General features: G+C 52.5%; 2 protein-coding genes across 2 annotated transcripts; both read right to left on the bottom strand.

The window, feature by feature from the left end:
- Positions 1-733: 733 nt before the first annotated feature.
- Positions 734-6,920, bottom strand: MRPS15 (mitochondrial ribosomal protein S15). The gene is made up of 8 exons (XM_079778219.1): positions 6,712-6,920; positions 6,416-6,457; positions 5,276-5,351; positions 4,405-4,453; positions 3,834-3,918; positions 2,734-2,792; positions 1,110-1,301; positions 734-884 (listed from the first exon to the last, which is right to left on the bottom strand). Exons 1-8 carry the CDS (start codon positions 6,833-6,835, stop codon positions 750-752), a joined length of 762 nt encoding a protein of 253 aa, XP_079634345.1. The 5' UTR covers positions 6,836-6,920; the 3' UTR covers positions 734-749.
- A 1,824-nt stretch (positions 6,921-8,744) lies between these two features.
- Positions 8,745-16,831, bottom strand: CSF3R (colony stimulating factor 3 receptor). Its single transcript, XM_079778030.1, has 14 exons — positions 16,779-16,831; positions 15,747-15,870; positions 15,127-15,314; positions 14,184-14,353; positions 13,939-14,092; positions 13,761-13,840; positions 13,093-13,306; positions 12,047-12,235; positions 11,581-11,682; positions 10,811-10,957; positions 10,573-10,713; positions 10,267-10,360; positions 9,964-10,045; positions 8,745-9,537 (listed from the first exon to the last, which is right to left on the bottom strand). Exons 2-14 carry the CDS (start codon positions 15,833-15,835, stop codon positions 9,058-9,060), a joined length of 2,130 nt encoding a protein of 709 aa, XP_079634156.1. The 5' UTR covers positions 15,836-15,870; positions 16,779-16,831; the 3' UTR covers positions 8,745-9,057.
- Positions 16,832-21,960: the final 5,129 nt, after the last annotated feature.

Here is a 21,960-nt window from a genome sequence, read left to right as displayed (position 1 = left end):
GTTGTGCTGGGGACTCCCAAGCGCCCCTCCTTCCAGCTGCTAAGCAGCTTCCCATCCTTCACCCCCATCTTGCGTTCCAGGATCACCTTTCCTTCATCTGCTGCACATTTTTAAGTTGATGAGCAACCATTTTTGTAAAATTTCATATTTGTAAGACCTAATCATTTTTCCCTCCAGCCATTCGGACTTGAAACCTGAGCCTTGGCTTCCAACTCTATCGCCCTGGGTCCTATTATCAGTCACCAAGTTCTGCTTTTTCCACCAAAACCTTTCTCCTATTTTCCTCTATTTCTTTCTCTGTCTGCATCGCCAAGTTCCTCCATATTACTGCTCTTTTCTCTCCTCCAGCCATACTGGCTGCTAGGCTAAATTTCAGAAGACACCACTTTCAACATGACATATCCCTTCAGCGGCTTCCTTCTATTTGATAAGATGGCCTTTAGGTAGTCTCCAACTACCTTTCTAGAGTCATTACACTTCCCTGGCCTTCTCACCCAGCAGCCAGCCAGCATGCTTCCTCTGTGCTGCTGTGGTCTCACCTCCACTGAAATACCACCTGGATGACAGGGAGTTGTGCATGTGTGAGGTGCTATGAGAATGTGTCCTGCCTGATGTGCGAGGGCAGGGATCTGCCTCAGACAACCCTCGGATCCTAGAGCTGAATGACAATGCATGAACTCCTCCTCAGGCCACAAAGAGTCCCACCTTCTATTATTTTTCAAGACAGAAAGATAAAACTTGAACAAAATTTATTGGTTTTCCTTGATTGCCTCTGGTTCAGCTTGGGAAGAGCTTATTGGGTTCATCAGGCGTTGTTTCCGGGCTGCTGCTGCTGCTTTTAAGGCCCTTTTTTGCTTCTTTAGCTTTTGAGCCTCCTGGTAAACCTGGAGATTACAAAGAAAAGACTTTGTAATTCTATGTAAAACCTCTGACTGGGAGCAAATGGGCTGGGAACTGACTCCCCCAGCTGGTCAACACAGCCTTTCTCCATGGGGTTAAGGCCTTGGCGCCAGTTCCATGCCTTTATCGAAAAGAGACAACCCCTCCTTTCTGCTTTTTCCACCACAGTCCCAGAACGGACCAACCAAAGCAGCAATTTGGACTCTTACCCGAAGGCACAACGCCTTCTTGGCCACCCAGCGGCGGTGGGCTTTTCGGTAGTACATAGGGGGGAAGATGTACTCAATCCCCAGGTCCTTGCACGTCTTCTCAAAGACTTTGTAGTTGGTCTTACGGAGGTTTTTGAGCATCTTTTGCCTCTGGTCAATGCTCATCATCAGATAGCGCTTGAGAGCTTTGTCCTGTAAGAAGGTTGGTATTATATAAGAGGTGTGCCACTTTATAGTAATAAAGGATAGTAATTTATCTAACTGAAGTCTCCCAACAATCTGCTGCAAATACTAGTGTAACTCTGAGGTAGGTATTGTTATTCCCATTTTACAGATGGGAAAATAAAGGCTCAACAATGTTATCAGGTCTTGAATATTGGTATACTCGTCTCACTCGAAATCTCATGCTCTTTCCCTACGTTACCCTACTCACTCAGCCTCTCCACAGCTCAGCAAACTTTCAGATGGAGTGGAGAGGAGGGAAGAACTTTCACTCTTCTTGGAGACCCCTACCCACAGCCAGGTACTGCTCCATGAGAAAATTTGGTGTTCCACACTCTAGAACAAAACTCTGACCTCCAAGGAACAGGCTCAACCAGCTTCCAGAGAACTGAGATGCCAGCCTGGAGCTGGACCGGTCTGTATTCACAAACTGTTTATTAAAAATACTAGCAACTGCCTAATTACAGCAACTCTGTGCCCGACAATGCGCTGAGGTATGGCATAATGGTTAAGAATATGGGCCCTGGAGTCAGACCACTTAGTTTCAAGTCCTAGCACTCATTTCCTAGTGCTGTGCCTTGAGAATAACTTAACCACTCCATGCCTAGATTATTCCTCTGTAAAGTGGGATAGAAAGATGGATATAAAGGTTAAATGAGCTAATGCATTTAAAATATTTAGGAAGAAGCCTAAATACTTTATTTGCATCATGTTGGCTGCTTTTATTTCATACTAGAGGCCCAATGCACAAAAATTCGTGCAAGAGTAGGCCTTCCTTCCTCCGGCTGCTGGCACCAGCTTCCCTCTGGCACCTGGGATCCAGGCTTCCCTTCTCTAGCCGCCGGCAGGCACCCGGGACCTGGGCTGGCTTCCCTCTGGCCCTGGCTTGGTCAGGAAGGATGTCTGGAATGACGTCCGGAAGACATCCGGTCTAATTAGCATATTACCCTTTTATTATTATAGATAGTCCTTGTAATCCTGTCAGTAGATATTATGATTCCCATTTTACAGACAGAACTGAGGTTCAGACATGTAAAATAACTTTCCCAGATTCACCTAACTAGTTAAGTGGAAGTGGCAGAGCTTGGATTTGAACCCAGAGCAATTTGACCCTATTCATGCATTCAACAAATATTTACTGAGCATCCACTAGGTGCCAGACACTGTGACCATGCTTTAAAGTTTGTGTTGTTGACCATTGGTGACATTCAGCACAGCCCTGAAGGGCTTCCATTTCTCTACTGAGGCAGAAAGGAAATGTTTTCCTCACTGAGGGGTGGGCACTCTGGTGCTATAGCCTCCTGGCATCTTAAGCTGACTCTTAGGACCCAGAGCCCTTGACCTCATAGACTCCTCTGGCCCAGTTGCTGGTGTTTAGCTGCGAGCGATGCTCAAGGCTTACCTTTCGATGTTTCTGCATGTGTTCTTCATAATTGCGGATCTTGACAGTCAAGGCAACAACTGAAACCACAAACCACAGAGGATGAGAGCTGGGCACAGAGGAAGGAACAGCCCGGGCCTGGGGCCTGGGTTATGTATTAAGACCTCAAGGAATAACAATCACCAAGGTTTTTGTACAGCTCTCTGTAATTCCCAAAGCACTCTGACTTTTAATATCTCAAAAGATTTTGGATTATTTTTGCTTTAGCAAGCAAAGCCTAAGGAAGAGAAGCTCCTTAATCTTATAAAGGTATATCTCCAAACCATAGCAAATAGCATTTTTACAGTAAAACCTTAGAGCATTCCTATTAAATCCAGGAATTTGTTTAGGATGCATGCTATCATGGCTAATGATTCGACATTGCACTGGAGGTCCTAGCCAATGCAATAAGATGAAATTCCCGAAATGCCAAGGGTCTACTCCTTGCCTCTCCCCTTCCAGCTACCACCCTTATCTATGTTTTTAACTAATGAGTTTTCAGAATTATCAACTCCCACTCATCTCCTAAAGCCCCAGAATATCCTTCCTCAGGTATCCTCTTGTTTGATTCCTGCAACGATGGGCAAAGGCAAAAGCAGAAGGTGGCCCCAAGGAGAGGCTGTAACTATGGTAGGCCCTTTCTGTGCACACACTGAGTTCTGGGAGCACTCAGACAGGCAGTGGGAACCTTGGCTCTGACCACATGGTCCCTTCACACCATCTTAGCTGCAGAATGGAGAGAGAGAGAGAAAAAGAGGGGGGGGGGGAGAGGGAGAGAGAGAGAGAGAGAGAGAGAGAGAGAGAGAGAGAGAGAGAGAGAGAGAGAGAGAAATTTGGGTTCCTGAGGAATCTTGCCTGAGCTCACATAGAGCTATGAGGCAGGACCTGGGCACTGACTCAAACATCACACAGCTCAGGATACACAGTCCAGTTTTCATTACCCATGGTTCTTCCTGTCTCTCCTTTAATAAGCCACATCTAATCCCTATGTACTTGCAGATGAGGGCCCTGGATCAAGTACCAGCTAGCAGCGCCCCCCCCCCCCCACTTTACCCCCACTCCCCAAGGGCCCCCTAACCAACTTCGAGCCTCCAGGGAGCTGGTGTCCTCGGGGTTTGCCACAACCTTGTTCATCAGTTGTTCTTTCTTGATTTTTAGCTTCTCCTTCTGTTGAAGACAGAGAGAATCTATGAAGCCTGCTACCCCATCATAAGAACTGGTCCTCACACCCCCAAGGCCATGGGCTTCGGTCATAGCAACGAGGCCATAAAGCTCAGGGCCTGACTTCACTTTGCTACCAGGGCCTGGCCTCTGGCCAACCACATGGCTATTCACATCTAGGTGAGCCCAAGGCCAAGGCTACTGACAGGAGAAATGGCTTGTTTGATGAATGTCCCTAAAGCTTGCTCATTCATTCAGACATCAGATCTTTATTGAGCACCTACTGTTTGTCAGGTGCGAGGGGTGTAATGGGGAACAAGACTGTCACTGCCCTTGAGACGCTCAGTCTCGAGGTATTAACAAGCAGACACAGAATGACATTGGTGTAAGTGCAGCTACTTGAAAAGCATGGGAGGGGAGGTGTTACCAGGACAGGAGGGAGTGCCAGAGGAGAGGACTGAGGGAGGCCAAGGTTTGGCACAGGCCACTCACCTGATTCCCCATTTCCAAAGACAAGAGTCTTTTCACGACATCATCAACCCTGTGGAAAAGTCATAGCAATGAGAGAAAGATGTTGGGGTAGAGGGGAAAAGGGAAGCAATGCTGTTTTCATTTTAGTTGGCAAAGAAGGATGATTAAAAACTTGTTTTATAACAAATGAGTCTCTCTGGAAGTCGGGAGCCATTTCCCACAGATTAGAAGTCAACACGCATCTGACCTGCTGGGCTGAGAACATGGAACGATGTAATAATTACAGAAAATCGAGGCTGTCAGCTCGAGTGTTCCAGGATCGTCATCGGGAGGGTAAAAGGAGGATTTCCATTTAGCTAGAATATGGTTCAATCTGTTTTGAGACACTTCAATTCTATAACCATTGTTTCTTTCTCAAGTCACACTGCACAGTGGGAGGGGCAAGAGGGACTGCCCAGCTACGACCGTACAACAGGGGCCGAGCAGAAGGATCCCGGCCTTGGTGTCGTTTGGCCCGGGATTCAAACCCTGGCTCTGTCCCATCAGAGCTGTATGACATTGGGCAGCTTGATAATCTGTAACATGACATTTTTGGGAGGATCAAGACATGAGAGATTTCTAAAAAAAACCTGAGGCATGTTGCCTCCTTGGTATCTAATAGTATAGGGTCTTCACCCCGAGCACAAAAAAAGTAATCAGTTAAGCCCCATGAGCTCCACCTGTCCCTGCTGCCCACTCACCCTCACCATGCTTGGGCTGCTACAGTTCTCAGCCCCATTCTATAATCAAGCTTCAGATATATCAGGCTGGGACTCGAAACCACTGTCTTCCCCCTCTCCTCGCCAATCCTCCCAGGGCCCCTGCTTCACCAAGAGATTTTTTTCCTGCTTACTTGTCAATTCCAGGGACTTTCTGGTAATCTTGGAGGAGCGTGGAAGGGGGCGGGTCATCTTCTTGGCTGGGCCGGACTGTCAAGTGGAGGGATGGAAAACCAGAGTTAACTCTCATTGCCCATCCTCCCAGACTCCACTTTTCTCACCAACTCTATCAGAGACACCCAGGGTCTCCAGCAAGGCATGGGTATCTGTGGGCTCGGTTTCTCCTCTGCAAACTCCCTGGGCACCTGCCCCGATATTTCACGCTGGGAGTAGATGGCCTTTCCCAGCACCCTGTATTGTCACCTCTCACACCTGTCTGGCTCTACAGTCATCACATCCCCAATAGGATGCGGCCTGAATGTGACTTCCTTTGAACCCCCTTCCCCCACCCCCAGTCTGATCCATAGCCCAGCACAGAACAGGCACTCAACAAAACAACTGCCCGCTGACTGCATGAATGAAGTAAGGGGCGTGAGGAGGAAACCCTAGCTTTAGGACACTTGTAAGCACCAAATACAGGAAACCCTCAGCCCTAGTGTTTGCAGCCCTGGTGTCTTCGCTTGGAGGTGAGGGAGAGCTATGGGGGAGAACAATCTGTCCCCTCCAGTCAGACCCTACTCTGCGCTATGCAAAGAATAGCAACAAACACAAGTACATACTACGGTTATTGCACACAGTACTAAGGATGCTTTTCATGTTTTATCATCGAGTCCTAACAACGATCCGCTCAAATAGATACTCCTACACTCATTTTAGAATGAGACTGAGAGAGGAAGTGATTGCCCAGTATCGTTAACCTAGTAAGAGAGCTCTTCCCCAATCCATGTGCAGACTGCCTCTGAGGGGAAACCATACCTTGCACCTCAGAAGGGCAAGGTGCTGTATCCTGGGTAGACCTGGGTAGGCTCCCCGTGCCTGGCTCACTTCCACTCTCACCCAGGCGGAAGGCTCCTGCTCCCGCGCCCCCGCCCCCGCCCCGCAGGCGGGCTTCAGGCTGAAGCTTTGTGACAAGGTGGACGCGGTCGTTTTAGGACCTCGGGCCCATCCCACCTCGTGGCTACCTAGCCGCCTCCGGCCTCTCCGCCACCCCAAACCTTCTGGGCACTCCCTCTTCCGCCCCAAGTTCTGCCCGAGTCCCATCCAAGAGCTCCTACCTGGTTTCTGGATGGCATATCCGCGGGCGGCCGGGAGGAGACCTGTGCAGAAGAGAGGGCTGAGGCCATCGCTTCCTTTGGAGCCTCAGCCTCGATTCCTTTCTATGGCCCTTCCTCCATGGTGCCTGCACCCCCGCGCCTAAACGCCGTCCCATTTCTCCTGCATCCCGCGGCCTGTGTCTCCCCCACCTTGTCTCAATCCTTCCCTACCCACCACCCTTTCTCTCTCCCCTACCCTCCTCCACCTCCGCCGAACCCTTTCCCTGCTCCTGCAGTCCCGTTTCTCAGCTCCTCACCGCGGGGAGGGGAGGGGAGGACCCGGGGGTCGGAAGGAAGCCGGGCGCACCCTCCCCCTGGCAGCCCGAGGACTGGGGCCTGGGTCCGGATGGCACTCAGTACCCTCCGCGCCGCCCTCAGCATGGTGGCTTTTGACCCCAGCGGGCGGCAGCGCCGTGGCCTTCGCGGTGCCGGGCGGGTTACATGGGCGCCGCCATGCTGGCTCAGGCTCGACCAATCGAGTGCAGCCGCGAGACCGGAGCAGAGGAGGACCGAGCGGCTGATTGCAGAGGCGGGACTCGGCGATGACGTGGGGCTGGCGCGAGCGGAGAGGTCCAGTTAGTGGTCGCTCGAGATGGGGGACTTGGTGGTTGCCTGACCGCACCGCGTTCGTGGTGTGCGGTGCCATATACACTCTAAGATGCCACTTATTCTCGGGCACGCACCCCGCCCTTAATCCCACTCTGCTTTCTGATCTCGGCCCCGATTATTTTGGGGGCTTCCGTGGGGTCTGTTGTAGCCTGCTCTCCTAGTATTCAACCCCCGCCCCCCACCCCCCAAGTCCAGGATGAGGCCCTGGGTTTCAGCCTCCTCTCTGGCAGCTTCGTAGCCTGGTGGTTAAGGTCGTTGACTTTGGAATCAGGCAGCTCTGGGCTGGAATCCTACCTCAGCCCTTTACTCACCACGTGATTCTGTGGACAAGTCACCCAGCCTTTCTGGGCCACGGTGTACTCATCCATCAAAGGAGGATGGCAATAGCAGTATCTGTCTTTTAGGATGTTAGAGGATTAATTGAGGCAGTTGTGTGCGAAGCACCTGGTATATAGTGAACATCCAATAAGTAGTAGCTGTGATAATATTTGTGAAATGTAAGGACAAATCCAAATGAAAAGTAGGGAAAATAAAACTTAATTCTCCCTGTTGCAAAAAAGAGAAAAGAATACTTGTTAATTGTGAATTCTTTCTGCCCTTTTGAAACGTGTGCACATTTTTTAAAAAGCTAAGTAAGCCTCTTGCCAGTGTTACAACCCAGGAATGCCTTTCTCTAGGACCTCGGAGCCATCTCTTTGAAATGCAGTCATTAAGGAGGATAGTGCTCCTGTCTCCCTCCCAGTTTCTGTGGGAGGCAGGCTAGGAGCCTAACTTCAGCTAGTACCTAGCTCCAAGTTGCAAACCTATGTCCTCTCATAAAGATATGAGAAATTTATTTTTCTTTTGGATAAATGCAGTTAGCAAATACAGGTGACTACCCCATTTATCAGGTGGCTTTAGAATGACCCCTGTGTGACAAATGGTGCTGTCAAGTCCTCTTGCTTAAGAACTAGTTATTGTTTATCTTGAGAAAATATATGCATTAAGTCAGATCCACTTGGCTATATAAAAGAGTACGATTTTTTAAAACGTTTTTTTATTTATTGATTGATTTCAGGGAGGAAGGGAGAGGGAGAGAAAGATAGAAACATCAATGATGAGAGAGAGTCATTGATCGGCTGACTCCTGCCCGCCCCACACTGAGGATGTGCCCTGACCGGGAATCAACTGTGACCTCCTGGTTCATGGGTCAATGCTCACACACTGAGCAACACCAGCCGGGCAAGAATATGATTTCTTCTTGTCTTTGCAAGCCCTTTAGCTAATTGCCCTGTGGTACACATCACATTCTGGTTTAATGCTCATTCAGTAAGAAAACTGGTTTCTTCATTTTCTGCCTTTGTAGAGAAGTTTTTCTAGGTTGGTGGGAGACTTTGTTTTGAATTATATTTCCCCAACAGAAGTTACTTTTTTCTGAGGTCTGTATCCCTATGTTGCACTCTGTGACTCCCTCCAGGTAACCCTGGCCACTATGTCCTAGTGGTCAGTTTTCAACTCTCCACTAAAATGGAGCTCTCTGAGAATGGACTAAGCCAAGGCATTTTTGAGTCCCTGCTGCCAGTAGGGTTCTGGTTGAATGAATGAAGGAAAAAAATCAACCAACCAACAATTCTGAGAGGTACAAACCCCCGGCCCCAACTGCCAGGGCCCTGAAAAGAAAAAGAACAGAGACTCAGGCACATACAAGAATTTCTTAAAATAAAACCAAATCAAACGGAACCATAAACCAGTTTAAGAGACTGAAATGACAGGAAAGAGGCACAAAAGGCACTACAGTGGACAGGCCGGGAGGGCTTTAAAGTGGGAGGCCCAGCCCGTGGGTACTGGGCAATAGGGGGGGGGTGCTGGGGGCCTCAGACAGCGGGAAACAGAGAGCCTTTATGCCTTTCCTGGAGCAGGGTGGTTTTTTAGTGACGGGCTTTCTGACCCTTGCCTCCTCTCTGATGGCCCAAGCCTTTCAAGAGGCAGACCCAGCTGGGGCATCCCAGGAAGCCCTAGAAGCCCCCCAGCCCTTCTACCCCATGGACCTGGAGCCCCTGCAGGAGGGGGAAGTCAATCAGTGGCCCAAAGACGCAGTCATCCTCCTGGTTGGGGACTAGAGGCTCTGGGGTTCTTAGTGGGCTGGTCTGGAACCAGAGATTCTCATAGGTCTTGGGGCTCGGGGTGAGGCCCCCCAAGAGGGGCTGAGTGGAGTCGCAGCGGATGTAGTCCGCCGGTCCCGAGCCGGCGGGGCTGCCCATCACTTGGCCGTAAAGGACCTGGTCACTGTTGCCTGACTGGGACTGGGGCTGGATAGTAGATGCTCTTGGGTCCCCCTGGAGCACATAGGCCTGGACCAGGGCGGGAAGGCCACAGGTTCCTGAGCTCTCATGGGCCTCCCAGGGCCCTGGCTTCTTCTCTTCCTCCTCCAGCACCGTGATCTTGGTGATGGGTGGCATGCTGGTGTCCCAAAGGCTGGGCAGCTGGAAGATCTCCTGGACACAGGACATGGGGTGAGGGCATGATTCCTTTCAGATGTCTGCCCCAGCCGCTGTCCCTTCCCGAGCTGGGTCAGTGTGGGGGCCTTCCTGCGGCTGTCTGTTGAAACTCAAAGATTTGCACCTGCAAAGCACCTCATAGGTTCGTGTTATGCGCTGTGTGCTGTTCAGACTCATCTTGGTGAATCTCTGCAGCAGTTCTGTGTGGGATTAGTCTCCTTTCACAGTGGGATGTCTGAGGTTCTGAAACGGGTAGGGCTGGGATAAACTGGGTAAACTCAGGTCTGCTTTACTCCAAAGGGAGGGGCTCTTGCTAGGAAGTGAAGGGAAGGCCTGAGTACTCATCCTCAGAGGGGCAGCCCTTCACTTTGAACCTGGGCCCACACCCCCAGTCCCATGTCCCTCCTCCTCCAGGGTTCTCACCTCCGCAGGGATGCTAGGCACCCAGGAGCCCAGGCTGCTGTGGGCTGGGTCTGGGACACTTGGCCAGAGGGAATTCTTCCTGCTGGAGAAGGGGGCAGGTAAAGGTAGGGCCAGGCATGCCCTCCCATCTTTCCAGCCGGTCTCCCACCCATCCCCCGCAGCTGAAGGCATGGCTGCTTAGTGCAGAGAGGAGAAGGTGGAGGGCCTGACTCCCAGACACGGGCCCTGAGGCCTGAGAAGGCTGGGGTGGGCCTGCAGTTCCTTGTGGGGAGGGGTATGTGGGTGTCAGATCTCTCGACTCACCTGGGTCTGCAGCAGAACCGGGTAGCCGCACAGAGGCAGATGAGCGAGAGCAGGAGGCCGAACAGGCCCAGGAAGATGTGCAGCTCGAACTCCCCTGGGGTGAGGGGAGAGCCAGGAGAGATTAGAGTGCATGCGAGTAAGGCGGGTCCTCCTCTCTCAGACTGGGATCCACGGGCAGGGCTTGGTCTCCTCCTCCCTCGGACTCGGAGGAGATCCAGGCAAGCCTCGTCTACTCTAAAAACGGAGAGCTTTTGTCTGAGGCACCCTCCCAACTGCCTTGTCTGGCCAGCCCCTTCCTCCCCTTACCTGGGGCCAAGGTCATCAAGGTGAGGCTTGTACTGTTGGTGGCCCCCACCCGACTGGCAGCCATGAGGTGGACGTGGTACAAGCTGGCAGGCTCCAGGCCGGGGAGGACAAACTCATGGGAGGAAGCATTAAGGATGGTGGCTGGGAACAGAGGGGAATGGTCAGCCTGGGCCCCGATGCCGAGGCTCCCTCCAAGGCTGCTCCCTCCCGGGCGTTCTGGGGCTGAGGACAGACTCACAGAAGGACTGGCCCTGAGCATTGGTCCAGAAGATGGTGTAGTGGGAAAGAGGGCTCCTCCCCAGCTCAGGGGCTGGGGGCACCCACTCCAGCTGGGCCCAGGTCTTGCCAATGTGCTTTAGATGCAGCTCTGGGGTGTAGGAGGGGGCTGCCGGAAGAGAGAGGTGCAGGTTGACAGGGGCAGGGTGGACTTCTCATGGCTCCTCAGACCCAAGAACTGGGACATACTGCGACGTGGGTGACACCAGAGTCCGAGGGGATGCCCATCCAAGCGCCATTTTCTCAGGAACTTGGGCCAAATCCCATCTACTGCTAATAAGTGGCCAAGTCAGATCTGAGCCTGGTTCTCTCTGACTCCAAAGCCTCACTCCCTGATTTCTACCAGGCCTGATTTTGTCCTACTCACTATTCGATTTCTGCCGCTCTCTCTCTGAATCCATGCCAGGCCCTCTCTCTATTTCTATCACATGTGACACCTTATTTCTGTCAGGACAATTGACTGAGTTTTGCCAGACTTGCTCCCTGAATTCCGCCAAACTCACTGCCTAATTTCTATCACCCCACCACCTGACTTCTTTGTAGCCGCAGGGGTCCAGTGTAAGCCAGGGGTGATCTTAGGACCGGGGCGGGGGGAGGCGGGGGGAAGGACCCTCCTTGGGCCAGAGGTGGGGGAAGAAGGAAATGCTTCCTCCTGCTCCTGGTGGGTGGGACCTAGGCAGGCCTTGAGACAGAGGAGAGGAGATTCTGAGAAGGGCCTGGTGGCTGACGCACCCATCTCTTGGGAGTAGGCGTAGATGCGCTGGGAGGGTCCCGTGGAGTCTTGGTACAGGGCGGTCACAGTGATCTCGTAGAGCTGAAAGGGCCGGATGTTCTCTGTGGAGAGAAAATGGGGAGGCACCCTGGTTAGGGGCAACCTCTGCTGATGATCAGGAGCTAACCTCAGACCTCTCGTCGGGGCTGACCTGGGCCTAGCCTCCTCTTCAGATCATTTGGTAGGGGTAAGGGGAAAAAAGTGGAAGAGAGAGCTAGAAAGGTGGCAGGGTCAGAGCTGTAGCAAGAGAGGATCCAGTTAGAGTATAAGAGGAACTTCCTGATTCGGAGGATATGAGGTGAGACCAGTGAAGGATCAAAAAGACTTGGGGATCTATTTGTCCAGGGTGGTTCAGGTCGCCCCTGGCCCACTGCCTCCCCGTCTCCCAGCCCTGCCCACCCGCCCGCTCCCCCAGGCCTGCCTCACCTTGTAGCAGGGTCCCTGCGATGCTTCCATTATGCTCCATTTTCCAAGTCATATGGCTGCCGCTGGGGCTGGGGGCACCCGGGCCCCATTCAATCACATAGCCCCGAGGCGGAGGGCTGGGGGGTTCCCAGCCCACCCAGAGGTTGTGAGGGTCTCGGGCCATGGTATGGAGTCTGCCCAGGGGTGGGCCTGGGGACAGAGTAGGAGAAGATGGGATGAAGGCCCTAGAGCCAGAAGCCTGGGTCCAAATCCTGGCTTTGCTACTTACAAGTCAATATCTGAGCCTCAGTTTCCTCATCTGTGAAATGGAAATGATGATAAAAGTTCCTCCCTTATAGTGTCTTGGGGCAGATGAGGTGAGATGAAGCGGAACTCGTGTAGAGTACCGCTTGATAGTGACAAAAGCTAACACTATGGCGTTCTTGGTATGTGCTAGGTAGAGTCCTTGGTGTGTGCTAACAGTCCCATGACGGGGCACTACTACTGTCCCCGTTTTATCAATGAGAAAGCAGACACAGAGAGGCGAAGTAACATCTGAGGTATGCAGCTAGACGGTGGGAATGTGAGCTATTGTTATTGTTAGTCACACCTGTGGGGACCCATGTTCAGGGGAACCTGGGGGTGGTGGTGGCTGGTCCCTGGAGAATGGCCAATTAATTCAGGGACCGTGTTCGAGTGGGAAAAACGTAGGGCTTTCTCTACCATCTTCCTTGGCAGAATGGACTCTGTGTGTGTGTGTGTGTGTGTGTGTGTGTGTGTGTGGGCACCACCATCGCTTAACCTGGTTCTGGCTCATGATAATAATAGCTAACACATACCGAACAGTTACTATAATGTTCTTAACTCATAATGTTCACAACAACCCTTTGAGGTAGGTGCTGTATCATCCCCTTTTGCTAGATGAGTAAACAGAGGCCAGGGAGGTTAAGTAACTTGCCCAGGTCACACCGTTAGCAAGTGACAGGACTAGATTTGAACCCAGGCAGTTGAGCCTTCAAATGTACACGCTTAACCACCATGCTGTACTAGCTGCCGGCCCCCTGTACCTGTGCTCTCCAAGAAGACCACTGGGGTGGGGTGGGAGGTCCCGGCGGTGTTATAGGCCACAAGGACCACCTCCCGCACTTCTGGAGGCAAGTGGAAGGTGCAGTTGAGCTCGGTGGTGTTGCAGAGGGGTGGGACTGCTCCAGCCTGGCCCGAGGGTCTCCAGGAGACCAGGTACCCTTGGATCTGCCCGCTGTCCTCCTCCAGGGGCATTGGCTGTGGTGGGCATAGGAGGAAAAGGATAGGGAGATGCACATCTCATCTTGAGTGGGAGAGAGCTTCTTGATGGGGTGGGTGGACCACAGGAGCTGAGCTCCCCCCCCCCCCCCCCCGCAAGAAGGCCAGCCTTCCTCCCTGCTTCCCTCTGTTGCCCTGTGCCAGGTCCTAGGAGGGAGAGGAGGAAGAAGCAAGTTGGTGTGTGAAGCAGGCACTTAACTCTCCACGGAGCCAACCCTTTGCCATAGGTGAGTCCTGCCTTAGTATGTGCCAGGCAGATTCTTCAGTGTCTGCTGACAGAGACTTCCTCAGAAGTCTCCAAGGCACATGCAAAGTGCATGCAAATCACACACAAATGCATCCAAGCCACCCAGAGCTGGTGGAGTCCTGAGCCCCAGCTCACAGGGGTTGGTGTGGGTTGAAGGAAGCCTCAGGGGTGGCTTCAGAGGGTCACCTTCCAGAATAGCTGCATGTCCACTGTCCTGCGGTCCAGCTGTCTCTGCCGCCACCACGTGTCCAGTCTGACATTGGGGGCTGTGGATGGAGTGAGAGGAGGGAGTGCTGGTCAGGGAGGGCTCTGGAGGTGGGACTGGGTCCTGACGGCTGCTCCCAGCCCCTCACCACCAGTTTACCCCGTTGCGCGCTGGTCAGCTCCAGGCTGGGGCTCCAGTCACTCCAGTGGCCAGGCAGGGGCCAGCGGGTGCAGCGCATCTGCAGGGTGTAGGCTGTGGATGGGAGGAGCCTGCAGAGCTCATGCTGAAGGGTCTTGGAGGGCAGGGAGCCCACCTGGGGGAGGAAGGCGTGGCTCTGAGCCTGGATTCCTGTGCCCTTCAGGGCCACCCCCGCCCAGGGCTCTTGAGGTTGCCCTCCACCTCACCAGGGTCCAGTTGGCTCCCCCAGGCTGGGGCTGGTGACGCAGCTCACACTTCTGGTCTATGTACAGGGTTGGCTTCCATGACTCCCACTGTAACTGTAGGCAGCCTGGCTGGGGTGGGGCCACCTCAGGGCTGGGGTCCAGGGCCCACAGGGTGGGGGGCTCCAGTTTTACTGCAGGGAGAGGGGTTGTCAGACCCTTTCCCTCCCCCATCTGAGAGGCCCTGCCTTAGCTCCCTCTTCTCCCTGTCTGTGGTTCCATTTTTCTCCCTGGGTCTCCATCCGTGGGGTCTTGTGTCTTTCTTTCTTGCTCTTGCTCTTCATCTCTATGTTACCGTGTTTCTGCGGGCCTGTCTCTGTGCATGTGTCTGTTTCTCTCTGGGTCCGTTTCACACTCTCACCCCAGGGTGCACTGGTTGTTCCCGGAACACTTGCCCTCCACAGACTCAGTGTCTTGCTCCTTCATTGCCTTCAAGGATCTTTTCAAATGTCACCTTCTCAGGGAGGCCTTCCTGACCACCTTACTGAAAGAGCAACTGCTCCCCACCCCCAGCTCTCACACCCTTCCCTGCCGCCTTGTCCCCATCACACGTATCATCAGCTGACAGCCTGTTTTATTTATTCTGCCCACTAGAAGGTAACGTTCCAGGGCAGGGTTTTTGCTCTTTTGTTCACTGCTGCATCCCCAGCACCCAGAGGGCACTTCAAGAAATCTGCCGAAGGAATGAATGTGTCTCCTTGTGTCTGTGTTTCTTCTATGTCTGTGTCTCCATAGCTCTGTCTCCAACTGCATCCCACTTGGTCTCCGTCTCTCTTCTCTTCCTCCATCCCTACGTCTTCCAGTGTCTGTCTGTCTGTCTCTGGGTCTGTGTTTCCCTCTCTGTGCCTCTCTGGGTCTACCCTTTGTGGGAGCCTTTTCCCTCCCCCGTACCCAGGGCATCACCCACCAACGTCCATGGGATCCAGGCACAGCTGCGGGGACACACTGGTCCCCAGCACGTTCTCTGCCTGCACCCAGATGCCCATGCTCTGGTAGAGCCGCAGGTGTCTGCGTGGGATGGAGCAGCGGCTCTGCCCGCCCTCAGGCACGCAGTCGGGGATGGCTTCCTCCGGGTCCTGGCAGTTGCCCCGGCTCCTGCCAATAGGCCAGGCTGGGCGTCAAGCAGAGGAAGAAAGCAAGGCTCCCTTCTCCCTCCCGTCTTTGTCTGTGTCTCCCCCACCCCACAGTCCTACCTATGCCCCACCCCACAGTCCTACCTATGCCCCACCCCACAGTCCTACCTATGCCCCACCCCACAGTCCTACCTAGGCCCCACCCCACAGTCCTACCTAGGCCCCACCCCACAGTCCTACCTATGCCCCACCCCACAGTCCTACCTATGCCCCACCCCACAGTCCTACCTAGGCCCCACCCCACAGTCCTACCTAGGCCCCACCCCACAGTCCTACCTAGGCCCCACCCCACAGTCCTACCTAGGCCCCACCCCACAGTCCTACCTAGGCCCCACCCCACAGTCCTACCTATGCCCCACCCCAGGAATGGGGCTGGAATAGAGACCCTACTCACTTGAAGCTTTTGAGGGTGAAGTTGGTAGTCAGGTGGGTGTCAGGTCCCGGCTCCCACTGGCAGGTGAGGCTCTCGGTGGTGAGGTTCATGACGCAGGACAGGTTGTGGGGTGCGGCGGGAGGGTCTGCGCACAGGGTGGGGAGAGTGAGGGCTTTGGGTAGGACACTCAGAAAGCTCCCACTGGGACCAACCGGCTTGTTTCCCTGCTCTGGGTCATTCCCTGCTCTGGGGCCGCTTTGTTTATTCGCCTGTCTCCGTGCAGCCCGGGGGAGGGGCGGGGAGAGGGTCGCACTGAGTTGCAGGCCTGCACAGGGACAGGCTTCACAGAGCCTCAAACCCCCTCAACGCCACCCCCTTTCACGGTGACAGGCAGTGTCTGGTTTCACTCTGGTTCGGCCACTCGTTAGCTGTGTGATCTTGAAGTCACTTAACGGCTCTGTGTCCTCATCTGTAAAATGGGGGTAATGTACCTGCCCCCTAGGTTACTGTGAAGGCGGAATGACTTATCTCTGTACAGTGCTCAGAGCACTATTATTGATTCTTACACAAGAACCTTGGTCTGTCTGTGTTTGCTTTTTCTTATGCACTGGCTTGGCACAAACTCCATTCTTTGCAGCGTGTGCAGAAGGCTGAGACTGGGGAGGGGGAGAAGCCGGGAGCAATTCCAGCTGGGAGAGCATGTCTTCTCTGGGCACACCCTCCTGTGGCTGGGGAGCTGGGCCTACTCGGCGGCCATATAGAGCAGCAGTTACTACACTGGTTCTCAGGCCACACTGCCTGGTATAAATCTTCGCTCCATCCTTATTAGTTTGTGATCTTCATTCAGCACGTTACTTACCCTCTCTGAACCTCAGTTTTCTCATCTGTAAAATGGGGCCAAACAGCACTTATCCACTGGTAGGGAAGATGACCTAATATCGAGCCCATAAAGTGCTATTGAGCAAGGGCTCCAGGAAGAGTAGTTCTTATTAGTATTCTCGGCGGTGGGGCGGGGGGGGGGGGGGGGAGTTAGAGGCAGAGCAGGAGACTTACAGCCTGCCCGCAGCTCAGCCTGGTCCAGGATCTGCAGGCTGTTGCCCCAGCGGAGACAGCAGGAGAGAATGGCCCGAGGGTTGTTGAGGTGGGGCAAGGTGATGGTGGATTCCTGGGTCCCATCCGGCAAGCGCTGCTGCCTCCCCCCGGGATGAAGCTCTGTTCCCAGTCTCCACACGATCTGTGACTCTGGATCCAGGTGGCTGCAGGTCCTGTTGATGATGCAGGAGGCCGTGATGGCATCTCCCAGGTGGACGATGGGGGCTGAGACGCTGATGCGCCCGCACTCCTCCAGGCCTGGGATGGAAGAGAATGGTGCCCTGAGTGATTCCTCTGCCTGGCAGAGCCAGGCTACACGCTAGGCCTTTGTACTCTTAGACTCAGGGCCTCCCCCACCCCGAGATGTGGGAGCTGGAGTGGGGGGCTGTGTTTGGGACTGTGAGAGGCTCTTGGGGAGGAGACAGAGACAGTGGTGTGTGCATAAAAGTTTATCAACCGGCTGCGCAGGGAAAAACCCATCCTGATTTGTAGTGCGGGCTGCTTTCCCTGGTGGAATATTCCCACCGTGGCTGATGGCAAGCTACCAGTGTGACATCCCTGAAAGCCCTGAATGGGAACTTGGGGAGAGTTGTGCAGTTAGCGCCCGCGGGCCTGCTGCGCACACCTCCCGCCCCAAGGGTGGCGAAAGCAGTGCTTAGAATGATGAGTCCTGCAGCCGCAGCCACAGCCTCTTCAGAATTCAGATCTGATTGTTTCCGCACCTCGATCTCAGCACTGCAGTGGCACGTTGTCGCTCCGAAAGGCAGTACGGTTGACAGGTAGGAGCAAGGCTGTGGGAACCAGACTGCCTAGGTTTAGAGCCTGGTCCTACTGCTTGTTAATGATGTGACCCTGGTATGGAAGCATTAGGCGTGATCACGTGTGTAAGGCACTTAGAACAGTGAGTGTTTGCTGCCAGGATAAAGACTCAGAGCCTCTCACAGCCCGCGAGGCCTGGCGCCTGCCTAATCCTCCCTCTTCCAGCTCAGACCTCCCTCTCTCAGCTCCAGTCACCCTGGCTTCTTGCAATTCCTTGAAGACGCCAGGCTCTCTCCAATCTCAGCACCTTTGTACCTGCGGTTGCTTTTTGAGGGGCTCTTTCCCTCCCACCTCTCTTTCCCCTGGTTAACATTTAGGCATCTTGGATGTAACCAGACCAGGCCAAGCCCCCTGAAGTTTCCCAAAGCTCTTATTATCCTTCATAATTATAGCCATGTGATTATTGGCTTGTCTGTCCCCCCAGCTAGACCAGCGGTTCCGTCAGGCCAGAGACCTCGCTGTTTTGCGAGTAGCCCGAGGTGAACATGTATAGAATAAAGCCCTGCGCTTTGCCCACCATGCCTTCCCTCCTCTCTCAGGTGTCCTCCGGCCCATTTTCCTGATGGGGATGTCGAGGCCCTAAGGGGAGGAACAATTTGTCCAGGGTCACAGAGCAAGTCTGTGGGACTCCTAGCACTTCACGGACTCAGGATTTCAGACTGGAAGGGGCCTTGCAAACCTGTTTACATCAAGGCACCACCCGAGGCTACGTCTTCTACAGCAGGGCCAGGGTCCCTGCTTGTGTATGGCCTGCCAGCTAAGAAGGGTTCTTACATTTTTAAAGGGTTAAAACAAACAAAACCAAAACCAAATAAGAACATGCAGCAGAGACTGCCCGTGGCCTGCAAAGCCTGAATGTTACTGTCGGATGAAGTTTGCCAAGCCCTGCTGAGCAGCATCCCTGTCGATCCTGGCCTCAACTTGGATGCCCCCAGAGATTGGAGGGTCTTCACCTCTCAAGACAGAGTTTCTATAGTAGGAGGGCTCTGCCTGGGCTTCCCTATTTCAGGATGAAACCTACCTCCTGTGGCTTCCGCCCTGATCCCTTTGTTGCCCGTGAAGACTGCACGGAAGCCAGAGGTTCCTCTGACAGCCTGGCAGAGATTAGCACAAAGATCTGCCACCCCTGACCCCCAGCCTTTTCCAGGCTGACCAGCTCAGGTCCCTCACCATTCCTCCTGGGCGGGGCGGGGGAGGGAGGCGGCTTGCAGAAGTCTGTGATGGGAGCCCAGCTACCCCACATCTGTGGCCCCGTCTCATTCTCTTGGGATTCTCTAGGATCCCCAGGGGCTGTGTGGCAGTGCAGGAACATGCTTCTCTCCTCCAACCCCGAAATCTCTCCCTGTAGCTCCCCTCTCACCACAGCACCCACCCCGGCCACACTCACTTCTGGGGAGCAGTAGGATGATCAGAGCCGCTCTGGCCAGGCTCCAGGTTCCCAGCCCCACCACCATCATGCCAACTTGCTGTTCACCTGGAAGCAGAGGGGCAGGGTTAAGGCCTTGGACTTGGGAGTCAGAGCGGAGCTTAATGCTTTTGTGCCACAGTGCGGCTTTGGCTAGGTTACTTGACCTCTGCGAGCCTCAGTTTCTTTGTAAAATGGAGGTAACAGCCTATACTACTCCACAGGGCTTTGAGAAGGAGCCCTGGCACACGGGAAATGACTGTAAGTGACAGGCACTGTTATTATTGTACTGCCTTCCAGAGAGCAGGGGAAGGAGCAGCAAGGAACAGCATTTCCCCCTTCCCTTCTTTCTTACCTGGGTTTCCCCCCTCCCCCCTCAAAGAGGAGCCTGAGATGAGGCTTGCATGTGGGCCGTTTATTTTAGGAAGATTCCCAGAAACAGAGCAAGGGAGTAGGGAGAATGAAACAGGTAAGAAGGGAAAGCCAACACAAGGACTGTAGAGAGCGCCTGGGAAGGCACATGGGCATTTCTTTAAATTGTCAGCTGAATCCAGGGCGGTCGGCAAAGCCACGCCCTGGAAACACATTCTGCCAAAAGGCAGAAGTGTAGTCAGCCTGACCTTCATTTCTGGCCAGGTGCCGGGGAATATGACCCGGGCCCACCCTAGAATGCGAATAATCTCCTTTGTCTTGGCTTTTAGTAAAACTTCCTGTTTTTCTCGCTGTATAAAATAAACACGCTGTATGGGCTCGGAGTCACTGTCTCTCCATCAGAAGAGGGCAGTGGTCCCACCCGGCCCCAGCTTTTTACTTCTATCTCTGTGTCTGTCTTTTTCTTTCATTTTCTCAATCCCCAGCCGCCCCTACTCAGGAACTGGACCGCTCTCTAGCTGCGCTGGACGTGGAAAAGAGAGAAATATTTACATCTGGCGCCCCGGAAACAGGGACTGAGTACAGGCGTACTCACAAAAGTCAGGTGAAGGGGTCGCTCCAAGAAGTGCGCCACGCAACAGATTAAACAAGTAAGGTAAGGAGCGGATTATTGTAAGTTGTATTAGCTGGGTATAAAATATGGGTAATGCAGGGTCTCAGAAAAGAGATATCTACTTTCAAATGCTTAAAACTATGCTCAAAGCTCAAGGATGCTCGGTTAAGCGTAGTCAGATTCTTGATTTCTTAAGTTTTGTTAATGAAACATGGGAAAAGGTCGGAAAGCAGTTGAATGACCGATACACAGCAGAAGGTCCAGAGAAGATTCCCATTTCTATATTCACATTATGGTCTTTAATTTGTGATTGCCTTGATCCAGCACAGGAGAGTTTAAGAATGTCTAAGCAGGGTGTAGCCACGGCTTTACGCCTACAATGGAGGGATGCGAATCTCTAAAAATACCACGTCCCCCCTCTGTGCCTCCTCCACCTCTATGTGTCGCTCCTGCAAACTCAGTCAAGAGCCCACCTGATAAAGATTTACCTGGTAATTATGAGCGGGAGCTAGAGTTTGAGGCAGAGCGGGACAAGTGTCACTGTGAGCGGGATGACTCAGATGATAAGAGAGGTTTTGCTCGCAGCTGCCCAGCATTTAAGGCTGGATGCAGGCGCTTGGCCGAAAGTGACTTCATATTTCATTTTGTTGGAGGCTCAAACTACTTGTACTAGGCTGAACCAAGTAGAAAGGATTAAAGGAATTTCTCAGCAACTGCCAATAATTCTTTATCTTAAAAAATCTTTTTCTTTCCCTAATAAATAAATAAATAAATAAATAAATAAATAAATAAATAAAATAAATAAAAATAAAAACAGTAGACGCCAGAACATTACTGAATTTTCCCCCAAAGCAAGAAGGAGGTGGGGGAAGGGAGACACGTGGAGATCCAATATGGACGCCCACTCCCTGAGAAAGCCATTTTAAATGGTCTCATCTTTGCCATGCTTTTTTTCTGGCTAGTGACTTAAAAGTTTTACAAAATTTAGAAATGTGTCTGGGATTTCTGTGCATGTGTAAAGAGAAAAGCTAGCTTAAAACAAATGCACGCAACTGTCCGAGTTTTGGACATTTAGATAGAGTTTTTGAGTTAAGCTTAACTCTTTGCGATGTACAGGATAAAACTTCAAAGACTGTTTTGTTTTGTTTTTTCTCCTCAGAAAGATGGCGAATTTGACCCAGGAAAAAATACAGGCTGGTTCTAGCAACAAGATTGGTATTTCCATGATAAAGAGTGGTTTTTAAAAATGCTAATGAACCATGTTCAAAAGTTGACTTTGGGGCCTCCAGGAAAATCAGTAAATTGTCTCTGTTACAAAAATTTGCCAAAGAAAATGCCTTACAATAGTTATAATTGACTTTAGAATCCAAAAATTGTTGAAACAGTTAAATAATATATTGGTTATAGAAATCTAAGTGGCCCAGGTGAAAACTGGCTACGCCCTTTGTTGATCGAGAAGGTTAGCTTCCTAAGGCAATCTCTAAGGAAAAAAAATGTGGCTCTTTTAAAATTTCCCGCTCGGAGGCAAGTAACCAGCAGGAAGTAGATAGCAATTTTGCATTTGAATAGCTACAGGTTTGCTTCTTGACTTCCCCAGCAGAAAAAATTATGGTGGTTTTAAAAGTGCCAACATGGGGTCAATCTGAAGAAGTTAACTCGGCCCCAGCTTTTTACTTCTATCTCTGTGTCTGTCTTTTTCTTTCATTTTCTCAATCCCCAGCCGCCCCTACTCAGGAACTGGACCGCTCTCTAGCTGCGCTGGACGCGGAAAAGAGAGAAATATTTACAAAGGACACGTCACCTCTATGGACAGCCAGGACTCAATCCTGCTGGAACTTTCCAAGGAGCCGTGTACATGCCTCAGAACCGTCCACCCAAGGGGCAGTTTACCTTTGAACGGGAGGGAGGTTGGGAACACTTAGGCACCGACTCCT

This window comes from Cnephaeus nilssonii (assembly GCF_951640355.1).
Source record: "Cnephaeus nilssonii genome assembly, chromosome: 7".
NCBI classification, from domain to species: Eukaryota; Metazoa; Chordata; class Mammalia; order Chiroptera; family Vespertilionidae; genus Cnephaeus; species Cnephaeus nilssonii.
The sequence above is the reverse complement of the archived record's forward strand: the minus strand, read 5'-3'. Positions and strand labels throughout refer to the sequence as shown.

What these genes read in the sequence shown, in the direction of transcription:
- MRPS15 (XM_079778219.1), bottom strand. Translation starts at nt 6,835, where the DNA reads ATGCTGAGGGCGGCGCGGAGGGTACTGAGTGCCATCCGGACCCAGGCC. An exon ending in CTTTGGAAATGGGGAATCAG is followed by an intron (nt 3,919 to 4,404) that starts GTGAGTGGCCTG and finishes TGTCTTCAACAG; the next exon opens with AAGGAGAAGCTAAAAATCAA. An exon ending in CAGCTCCCTGGAGGCTCGAA is followed by an intron (nt 2,793 to 3,833) that starts GTTGGTTAGGGG and finishes TTGTGGTTTCAG; the next exon opens with TTGTTGCCTTGACTGTCAAG.
- CSF3R (XM_079778030.1), bottom strand. Translation starts at nt 15,835, where the DNA reads ATGAACCTCACCACCGAGAGCCTCACCTGCCAGTGGGAGCCGGGACCT. An exon ending in TGCTCAGGGCCAGTCCTTCT is followed by an intron (nt 10,714 to 10,810) that starts GTGAGTCTGTCC and finishes CTCTGTTCCCAG; the next exon opens with CCACCATCCTTAATGCTTCC. An exon ending in CTTGATGACCTTGGCCCCAG is followed by an intron (nt 10,361 to 10,572) that starts GTAAGGGGAGGA and finishes CCCTCACCCCAG; the next exon opens with GGGAGTTCGAGCTGCACATC.